Source organism: Adiantum capillus-veneris, chromosome 13 (genome assembly GCF_014529385.1).
Source record: "Adiantum capillus-veneris isolate H3 chromosome 13, ASM1452938v2, whole genome shotgun sequence".
Taxonomy (NCBI): Eukaryota; Viridiplantae; Streptophyta; class Polypodiopsida; order Polypodiales; family Pteridaceae; genus Adiantum; species Adiantum capillus-veneris.
In genome coordinates, this window is record NC_140943.1 from 61,126,445 (window position 1) to 61,137,556 (window position 11,112).

At 45.0% G+C, this 11,112-nt stretch overlaps 1 protein-coding gene across 1 annotated transcript; it reads left to right on the forward strand.

The window, feature by feature from the left end:
- The first annotated feature begins 1,730 nt into the window (after positions 1-1,730).
- On the forward strand, positions 1,731-10,076 carry LOC147444115 (ASC1-like protein). Its single transcript, XM_086526843.1, has 6 exons — positions 1,731-1,933; positions 8,602-8,831; positions 8,920-9,075; positions 9,195-9,380; positions 9,455-9,639; positions 9,713-10,076. The coding sequence occupies exons 1-6, from the start codon at positions 1,793-1,795 to the stop codon at positions 9,748-9,750; spliced, it is 936 nt and encodes a 311-aa protein (XP_086382969.1). The 5' UTR covers positions 1,731-1,792; the 3' UTR covers positions 9,751-10,076.
- Positions 10,077-11,112: the final 1,036 nt, after the last annotated feature.

Here is an 11,112-nt window from a genome sequence, read left to right on the forward strand (position 1 = left end):
AAAATGGTTAAGTAATTAAAGAGGTGATAGGAAAAGAAAATTATCTTACTACCTTCATGCTGTAGGCTATATGCCAACTGTTAAGCCTCCTTTGAGATCATGAAGAATCGAAAAGTTGTGCGATCTAACAAGGATGCTCATTGCATGTGGAAGTTTTCTTTTGAAACTGACATTTTGGCAACATGGTGACATGTTCCAACATCAAAATAATCCTCCATGCAATATTGAAGCACACTTTGATGAATAGGTAGATGATATAAGTCAACACGAGACCCGGGAACATGGCCCTCATGCGTAGCACGAAGCAAAATGGTGACCTCATGAACTCCCTCATTGAATTGCACCTGTGCCTTGAAAGGACAACCGCACTTCTTCGTTTTCCTCTCTCTGCGCTTGTTTTCTCCATGATGCCTTCTTGAACCACCATGATGACATACATAGTAGTCCTCTACCTTACCTTCGACTACCTTGGCTGATCTTATCTTAACAAGCCTGACTTTATGGTTGATCATAATACTCTCCATCACATCACACACATGAAATCTATCTATAATAACTTTTTCACTCATAGTTATCTCACCGGCATTGCCCTTCCCTCCAACCTTCTGAAACATAAGTGATTCAGATTGGAGGACATGATCCTTCTTACATATCTGACAATTTCTATCGCATCTCTAATGAATGAAGTAGGTATGCCATGCCTTTTGATATTTGTGCACCATGCAGATTTCACCTAATTCATAGTTTCCAACATGCTCAAGTGAGCCCCTTGCTGGTCGACGTGACATTGTTCTGTAATGGTCGTCTAGTCCTCCTTTGGTGCAATGGCTTTGGGAGGGACACCCTTCAAGAAGATCCTAATTGATCCATGCCGAGGGGATCCTCGGATCACAAGATTGTCCTTCACCTTGTTCCACCATTTTACATCATGCATGTCGACATTGTGCAACATACCCAATGTTGGCTTACAAATCCCTTGAAGATCTAATAGCATAAGGTCATAACTCTACCAAGAAAAGGTAAAGAAATGGTGAGAAGCATGCAACTGTGGGTCGAAAGGTTGGGTCACGGGTTTCCTCCTATGGATTGAATCTGCAAGGAAGTTTGAAGGGGATTTGGTAAACTCCTTTACTTTGTCACCACCGCTAGAATGGGATCCTGATTCCATGGAAGCACTACTTGAGCCTGTTGATGACAAGTTGCCTTCCTCCAACTCCTCATTCAAAACAAGTATATGATATAGCTTTTTTTTCTCCCCGTCCTCGAAAGCATCCAATCATGCCTCCATCCTGCCCTGCATCCCTCGATCTCCCTCTGCCTCCCAGGTTACATTTAGGTCAATGGACTGCATAACTTGTTTTGCCTCCCAAGGTAGATTGAGGTCCAACATTTGTCTGCTCTCCATATTTGTTGTGGCTTCTTCCCTCTACCCTCCTGCCTCTCAGAGATAATGTGTGGCCTCTCCGCATGTCGACCCCCCTCAAAAGCGTCCCAAATTCAAATTACCTAGCTCCCTTTCACCCTGCTGACATGGCACCTTTCGCATGTTTATCGCGCTTGAATTTGGCCAGCGTTTCCAAGGCCCCTTGCTGTCCAGGTTTAGTTTTTAATGGTATGCACGGCCCATATGCCCTCGACAAGCCTCCATCCAATTCCCCCACCCTTGATCCCCTTTTAACAACCCCCCCCCCCCCCCCCCCCCTCTCAAATGCCATGTGTTATATAGTCCTGAGGCGGAGCGGAGAGTCGACTGACATGAGGGTGTCGGACTGCGACGGGGGCGAATGTTGCAATGGCGTGGGTTCGGGGTGCCACCTGGGGTGGAGGATGGGAGGAGGAAAAGGACCCCTACTTGGAAGACTTCGGTCTGATCCTGGCTTTTGCCCTCGTCTTCCCCATAGCGCGTTTCATTCTGGATCGCTTCGTTCTCCAGGTCTCTCTCTCTCTCTCTCTCTCTCTCTCCCTCTCCGTGCATAAAAAAGAACAAGAGTAGAGGAGGACAAAGGCAAGGAGTAACTAGTCCTGCACAGAGGAATTGCATAGAAATTGAATCAGAAACTCGAGCATAATTGTCTTAACTGATAAAAGTGATCTGAGATCAGATACATGGGGTATTTTCTGCTTGATTTAGGTCTCGAAGCTTCTATTGTACATGTACTTGGTTGATGCTTGTTACATGGTTGGGTTTGTAATGCTATTTTTCTCTCAGACTTCTTACATGCGGTGAGAATAGTCTTTACTTGAAATGTGTAAGCCAGCACCTTGCATTAGACAAGCGAAAGTTTGAAGGGACTTGGCAGACAATTCAACAAACAATCATTTCAGAAAGGAAATGAAATCTCTCAATTACACTAGACATTGTCAATTGCAGGGTATGCCAAATTGGGTGTTCTTTGTATTGAAAGGAAGTCCGATTCAAGGTATAGGGGTGCCCCAGTTCTTGAAGAGCAGGTGTAGTACCTCTTGAGCATCCAACATGCGCGAGCATTTCAGAGTTTCTGAGCCAGATATGGCAGATTCATTGGAAAATTTGTATCCCTGTCTATTGAGTGATGACTAAATACCTACGGGGGTGCTGACATGGGAATTTAGGTCCTCCAATTCGCTCATGCAAGAGCATCCAGCTCAACCATCTTCTCTGACTCTCTCTTAGCTTGCACATATCTTTCAGTTGTGGTGATCTATTCACGTCTCATGTTGTTTTTGATCATATCTCATTCTCAAGCGGATCATGGTGTAGTGTTTTTGCTTTCTGACAGAAGATCCATCCATTAGTTAAGAGTAAAAATGCCATCGGGCTACAAAACACCCCTACAAAAGTGTCTATCGGGCTACAACTATAAGGAAGTAGTCTCCCAAGCTAGCTCCATATCCCCCTCTGAAGGGAGAACACTTGTCGCGAGGTTGTGGCAACCACTAACCTTAGTTGTTGGTTTCTTTTTGTTGATCTTGGGACCCTTTTTTTAAAGTCACACATGGCCGGACATTGTATGGCCGGTGTGAAACGATTGACGGTCGAGAGTTTCATCGTAGTAGTAAAGACTAGGTCGACACGATTTGGTCGGGCCAATCGGCACTGAAATCCGAGCAGTAAAAGGTTGGCTAGGCTCAATTTAAAGTCATTTAGTCTCCACGCGACGCTTTATAAGTTGGTGGATGCTAGGAATTTAACTCAAAAAAAGAGGCAACTAGACACATGGCGATCTGTGAGAGATCTGTCAGACACATCATCTAGAGGGGGCACCCAAAATCGATGAGAGGCTGTTTGGGGGAGTGATTTGACCTCATTGTGAACTCTAGTGTGTGTGAGTAGTGGGTGCAGCTTGCCTTCTCCCCTGTTCTATGTAGCATGATGATTCCGCTCTCGTGCACACCTCTCGCCTTTGAATACAGAAACGTAATGCCCAGCTCAAGGGCTTTCCATTTGTATGTACAATTGTGTGAGTTCATGCACGATTGCCGAGGCAAGAGCGGCTCTTGCACAGGTACTGGATTGGCTAATTGCTAATCCCCTGCATGTATAGGTGAACTCGGATTGATTTCACGTGAGAGATCTCATCCGATTCAAAAGGCAAGTAGCCTTCTAGGTGCGGGAGCTCGAGGGCTGGCTATAGATGTGATTGGCACGCTAAATGGAGCCTGAAACAGTAAATTACAGCCTGCTGTGTATTTTTGCAAATATGGGGGTTTGACCCTTTTTGAGCTCTAATACCCCCAAGAGCTTCGGGGAAGCTAGGGATCACTGTACAAGTGTTCTGGAGCATTTTTGGGGCAGAAAACAGAGAATTCAGCGTGCCGCAATTTCTCACCGGGTTGGGGAAAATGCTCAAATGCGCCGGGAAAGTCACCTTTTGCTTGGGTATTTTGTTTGTGAAGCCTCCTAGTGCGATTATGTTGCCAAACAGCCATAGGCTTATTCGTGAAGTTCCTTTGTGTTGTAAAGTTCAACAGTGTAAAGATCGGGTGAAAGCTAATGTCTACCGCACTCTAGCGAGTCTACGGGCCGGTTCCATGGTTACGTTGCTGGGATAGAATCACTTTTTTCCTTAAAGCGTGATCCTTGGTTGGTTTTTGGTGAAGACACAAAGCACAGGAACGTGGAATTACACTATGGCTGGCAGGACGAATTTTGAGGATCCAGACTTCATAGATATAGTTGTCTTATCTTCCACAGAGGCAGAGTACATGGCTGTTTGAAGTGCTACATGTGAGTCAATGTGGATACGGAGGCTACTTTCGGACATGGGATTTCTAAAACAAACGACCATCATGTACTCTTATTGCCAGAGTTGTATAGCCATTGCGAGGAATCCGGTGTTCCATTCGCGGACCAAGCATATAGAGATAGAGTACCATTTTGTTCGTGAGAAGACCAAGGATGGCTCTATCCGAGTAGAGTACATTCCAACGTTAGATAACCCTGCTAATATCTTCACCAAACCTTTTCCACATGCGACATTATCCTCTCATGCCAGCTCCCTTAGACTTGTTTCCCATCCAGGAGCTAAGAGAGGGTGTTAAGAGTTCAAATTCGTGTTTGGTGGTGGCTCCAGTATCTCCCCGAGCAGATTAGGGAGTGAAGGTTGTTTTGTGAGGTGCAACAGAATGAATGTTTGAACTTTGCTCAAGATGAGTGCTCCGAACTGTGCTCAAGGTTCCTTTTACTTACGGAAGGGAGAGCCTTCCGTTCCTTTAGTGAGAGAGTGCAATGGACACTAACAAAGTGAATGGACACTGTGAATGGAAGTGCATGAGACTGAGAGATAGAGAAGAGAATACGACACCAGAGACGTTGTAAAACCCTCCTCCGAAGGCCCCACTCTCTATGGCGAGAGCAGTCTACTTATGATTGCACAAATCTCTACAATGCTTGGATGTGACGACGATGAGGACGACGACGAGACGGGCTGAAAACTGAAAACGCTAAGGGCTGAAATCTGCAAATCTTGTACTTGCTGAATTCTGACTCTATGTCGGTGATGATGATGCTGCGCTGAAAACGCAGATGCTGAAATCTGCGTTTTCCGGGCTGAAACTGTAATCCTTGTGGAAACTGACCGTGCGGCGAGGAACTGCTGCGGGAAGGTGAGATCTGTGATGTTCGGGACTTGATCTGCGGTGTCTAAGGGCTGAAAACCGAAAATGCTGATGGGTCTTGAGGTTCCGTCGCGGAGAATCTGCAAAATGCTGGGGTATAATGCAGATGCAAAAACGCTAGGGCTGAAAATCTGCTGTTGTCGCCTGTTGTTCTGCAAATGCAAAACGCTAGGCTGATCTGCTATGTCTTGACGACGTCGGGGCTGATCTGCTGTGCACAAATCGGCAAGGCTGATCTGATGCAAAAGCGCTAGGTCTTCTATTGAGAGAAAACGCCAGAGTTGTCGCGGGGGTTGGTCTTGCTGAGAAGTTGCCTTTTGAGCAAGGTGCTCCTGCTGCCTCTTCTGCCAAAAAGTGCTAGCTCTGGTTTGCTTATATATTATCTTAGCAAAATTGGCTTACCTACTTTCCAACAAAAGTCACTTAAAAATAATAAGTGAAAAATGTCAAAAATAGGGAAAATAGGCTAAATGCACTTGAAAATTCCCCTGAAGGATTCTGATGGGAATGCTTCTGATCATGTTGTGTGCAACCAGAGGATATGCATCTACTCGAAGTGTCTGGACATGCACGGTCTGCAAACACTCACAAAAGTGCCAGATCACTTCTAATGTAAATTGATTGGACTGACTGAACCCTGATCATGCTGTAGCTTGTCCACGGACACATAGGGTTGGATGTGTCAGCTGACATCCCCTCCTTTTCAAAGTGAGGTACTGGTACCGAACTGTATGGCGTCGAGGGAGATCGCAAATAGCATCCGGAATCCTGTAAGGGACTCTTCGCCGGTCCACTCTGATGTGTTGGTCATGCGGTACTTGAACTTCATAAAGGTTTGCAAAGCTTGCTTCATTTGGGCCGTGCCGAAAGCGACACTTTGTCTTTTGTGGCTTTCTGCGTGTCTTGCTTCGCATTCTAACTTCCTTTCCATAAACATCTGCTCCAACTCCTCCATAGGAGTTAGTGCAATCCTTGGCGTAGATGGGGAAGGGGGAGGGTTGGAAAAACCTCCTGGTGGGGAAAATTCTTCTTCACCTCTCTCATGCTCATCACCTCCAAGCGAAGTATCCATTTTGTTTCAAGTGATGACCATCCACTGAAGTCTTGGGTTCTTGTGGGTTCTTGTGGTCTTGGGTTCTTAAGTTCACGAGGAACTTGGGTTCTTGAGGGTTGGTTCTTGGGTTCTTGAGGGTCTTGAGGTTCTTGAGGGTTTTCTTTCGCTTGCAATCTGTGTTTGAGAAGGATCGTCTCTTCACCCGAGTTCTGCTCTTTTCCGCGGGCGCACCCCTTGGCGGCCTTGCGCTCACACCAAGGTTGCTTTTTCCCACCTCACGTCGATTGGCCGGCCGCTAAGTGCACGGTCCGCTCTCAATGAGTGAAAAGAGGCACAAGGGGAGGCTGGACAAGCCCTTCTTTCTTGGGATTCCTGTCACTCTTCAAAACACGATTAGGAATCGACACGCCCAAGTGAACTTGGGTTCGTGCGACCTCAACAAGCAAAAAAGATTCTTGTGATTCTTGTGGTTCTTTCCTTGAGTGATACAGAACACTGCCAAAGCTTTGATACCAATGTCAGGTGCAACGGAATGAATGTTTGAACTTTGCTCAAGATGAGTGCTCCGAACTGTGCTCAAGGTTCCTTTTACTTACGGAAGGGAGAGCCTTCCGTTCCTTTAGTGAGAGAGTGCAATGGACACTAACAAAGTGAATGGACACTGTGAATGGAAGTGCATGAGACTGAGAGATAGAGAAGAGAATACGACACCAGAGACGTTGTAAAACCCTCTTCCGAAGGCCCCACTCTCTATGGCGAGAGTAGTCTACTTATGATTGCACAAATCTCTACAATGCTTGGACGTGCCGACGATGTTGACGACGATGAGGACGACGACGAGACGGGCTGAAAACTGAAAACGCTAAGGGCTGAAATCTGCAAATCTTGTATCTGCTGAATTCTGACTCTATCTCGATGACGATGTCGGTGGCGACGATGCGACGACGACACGCTGAAAATGCAGATGCTGCAATCTGCGTTTTCCGGGCTGAAACTGTAAACCTTGTGGAAACTAACCATGCGGCGAGGAACTGTTGCGGGAAGGTGAGGTTTGTGAGGTTCGGGACTTGATCTGCGGTGTCTAAGGGCTGAAACTGAAAACGCTGATGGTTCTTGAGGTTCCGTCGCGGAGAATCTTCAAAACGTTGGGGTATAATGCAGATGCAAAACCGCTAGGGCTGAAAATCTGCTGCTGTCGCTGGTTGTTCTACAAATGCAAAACGCTAGGCTGATCTGCTGTGTCTTGACGATGCCGGGGCTGATCTGCTGTGCACAAATCGCCAAGGCTGATCTGATGCAAAAGCGCTAGGTCTTCTGTTGAGAGAAAACACCAGAGTTGTCGCGGGGGTTGGTCTTGTTGAGAAGTTGCCTGTTGAGCAAGGTGCTCCTGCTGCCTCTTCTGCCAGAAAGTGCTAGCTCTGGTTTGCTTATATATTATCTTAGCAAAATTGCCCTACCTACTTTCCAACAAAAGTCACTTAAAAATAATAAGTGAAAAATGTCAAAAATAGGGAAATAGGCCAAATGCACTGGAAAATTCCCCTGAAGGATTCTGATGGATTTTGATGGGAATGCTTCTGATCATGCTGTGTGCAACCAGAGGATATGCATCTACTCTAAGTGTCTGGACATGCACAGTCTGCGAACAGACTCACAAAAGTGCCAGATCACTTCTAATCTAGATTGACTTGACTGACTGAACCCTGATCATGCTGTAGCTTGTCCACGGACACATAGGGTTGGATGTGGCACGTGACATGTTTTGTGACTGTGCCCGGCCTGTTTATGAGGTAGACATACTTGTTCTCGGTGTAACAAACTTGGACACTCCAAGTCAAGATTCTACAGCGACACAGCAGAGATTCACTTCAAAATAGTTCACAATTCACACTTGATTTGACACGGCCCATGCATGTACGGCTAGTGTGCCTCCAAGCTGGCCACCCTTGGCATATGCATTTATATTGCATCATTGTCCGGGCGCCCACATATATTTCCATATATCATTTTGTTTGTTGGGTCGTGGGGATTTTTATTAGGCCTTGCCCTACCTCCCCTTGGGCACCTATTTATGGGGCCAGGGGGGCACCCACTTCCATCACATTTGATACTGATTCTGTATTGGGTCTTCTGCTCATGGTAATCATGGGGGGCTGATCGCCCCCTCTTCACCATATCTTGCGTTTGTGGTCTCTCTCTCTCTCTCTCTCTCTCTCTCTCTCTCTCACGCTTCCGCACACATGCACTCTCACTCCATGGAGGTTAAAAATCTCTCTCTCTCTCTCTCTCTCTCTCTCTCTCTCTCACACACACACACACACACACACACACACACACACAAAATCGGCACATAAGGCCATTGTCTTGTTTCTTTATCATGTTTGTTATTCTCCTATCGATTCTAGGTCCCAGGTTTCATGTACTTCCACCTTTTATTTGCTTTGATGCAGAGGATTGGTCGGAAGTTTGTGTTAGGTTCTGTCAAACACTTAAGTGCAGCTGAACTTGAAGAACGACAAAAGAAACTTGTCAAGTTTAAGGAGTCTGGATGGAAGTGTATGTCTTATCTGTCGGAAGAGCTTCTGGCTTTGGCAGTGACCTACAACGAGCCATGGTTTACGGACACTCGAAAGTTCTGGGTTGGACCAGGAGACCAAGTGTGGCCAGAACAGAAAATAAAGTAAAGCATACATTATGTTTTGTGGTCAAGTAACTACAGCAATCAATGTTAGCATAGAGCTGAAGGTGCTTTGTAATCATTTTGGCAGGACAAAGCTCAGGATGTTGTATATGTACGCGGGTGGTTTCTACACGTATAATATCTTTGCTCTAATCTTGTGGGAGACGAGGCGATCAGACTTTGGAGTCAGCATGTCTCATCATGTTACTACTCTTGCTCTTATTGTCTTCTCTTATGTGGCGAAGTATGTCTGCATTATAGCTTGTCTGCATTACTTCTCTGCTGTTGCTTTATTGCTAGTTTTCAATCTTGTGGCTGGAAGCTTTGTAATAAGACCACTTGGGCATTCTTTGAGTTTGTCAGGTTTGCTCGTGTTGGCTCTGTGGTCCTCTCTTTGCACGACGCCAGTGATGTATTTCTGGAAATTGGCAAAATGACGAAGTATTGCGGCTTGAACTTGATACCAAGTTTAGCCCTCATATGTTTTGCTGTTGTATGGCTTTTACTACGGCTCATCTACTTCCCCTTCTGGGTTATAAGGAGCACAAGGTAGACGCTTTCTAGAAACTATGGATTTTCTTGTTGGAGTGATATAGCGCGGTTCACTGTTGCCGTTTTTGCAGTTATGAGGTCCTTGAGACCTTTAACAAAGAGAAGCACAAGAAGAAAGGGCCAATTTACTACTATGTCTTCAACTCACTGCTTATAAGTCTCCTTGTCCTCAATATGTATTGGTGGGTATTGATACTCCGCGTGCTCGTGAAACAAATTCAAGATAGGGGAAAGCTAGGAGAGGATGTGCGTTCAGGTAGAACATATCTTTGTAAATTTTTGGTGTGCCGTATGTAAGATGCCTATTGAATGGTTCGCTTGGCCACCAGATTCTGAAGGTGAGGAAGACGATGATAAGGATGACTGAAAATGCAGCCAGCTCAAAAGGGATATTCCATTGCTCTGATTTGCAAAGGCTGATGGGGGTCTCTGATAGAGTCAATCAGCAACCTGGCATGCATCCTTGTCCGTGCTAGGACCATTTTTCCAAGAGATTTGATGCTGGAATGGTCCACAACATGTCCAAAGGTGTAGTTATGGCCTACGATTTTCTGATAAACAAATTGATTAACATTACTAAACTCGCACAAAAGGTATATTTGTGAAGGTCTGGTGGTAGCTCAGTTGTATTATACATGAGAAATGGAGGGCTCAAAAAAGTTCAGAAATTTAAAAAGCAGGACATGTTTTGCTGCCGGGTCTTAAGCTTTATAATATGTATCTGTAAATGATAGGATCTTCAAAAGTATGTCGATGTGTCCCACAATTTTAAAATGCGAAAAATCAGTTGTGTATGCTACAAAGTTTGTGTGTTCATTGAAAGGACGGAGAGGCTTTCGCTTTGATGCATCCCAAGGGCGTGGGGGTGATCTTATTAAGGAATATAAACTCCACAAACTCCACCCCAACTGGAGGTAGGAGGCGCACCGCTATGTTTGAGATCTCTTGTAGGAGATCTCTTCGCTCGTGGATGGGATAACTACACAAATGTGCCACGACATGTCAGGTTTCTCACCTTGGCTTTTTGTGGTGTCTTTGGCAAGTGGATAACAAGCATAGAGAATGCTTATGTACTATCTACTTATGCAATCTGGTGCTCCACTTTGCATATAATTGTCTTTTTGAATGCAAGGGATCTTGTATGCATTGTGAAAAATGTAATGCTTAAAATTTGTAATGGTTTTTATGAGAGGATCATTCGTTTTTAGGCATGTACATAGTTTGATGCACTAAAGAGGTCTTCCCTTCTTTGTGCTATGGGCTTCGGGGTGCAAGTGTTGTTGTAAATTGTGAAGAGATCATGGGCTTTGGTTTGTTGTCCCTTATTGAACATGTAATGAATTTGTTTTGCTAAATTCTTGCTCTTTTAAGAAACTTTAGTAGGGAGGTGCCGCACTTTTACTTTTTGTAGTAGTGTTTTTAGTGTCCCAATGTTTATGTTAAAACTTTATCTTGCAAGGGGAAGTGGTTCATGAATTGTGATGCCGATTTGCAAACATCCCTAGATGGCATATGATCTTTCAAGGAAGGCCTTCTTGAGATGTTTAAGAAGATAGAAGACCAATAGTATATATGGCTCCATTATATGAGTTATAGACCACAATATGGACACACGTGAGACAATTTCATGAGACATGTACATTTGGTATAGTACTTGGGAAGCACCAACACATATACTCAAATGATTCTGCTCATGCTTCGCCATTGCAACCTCATTCATTACATATTT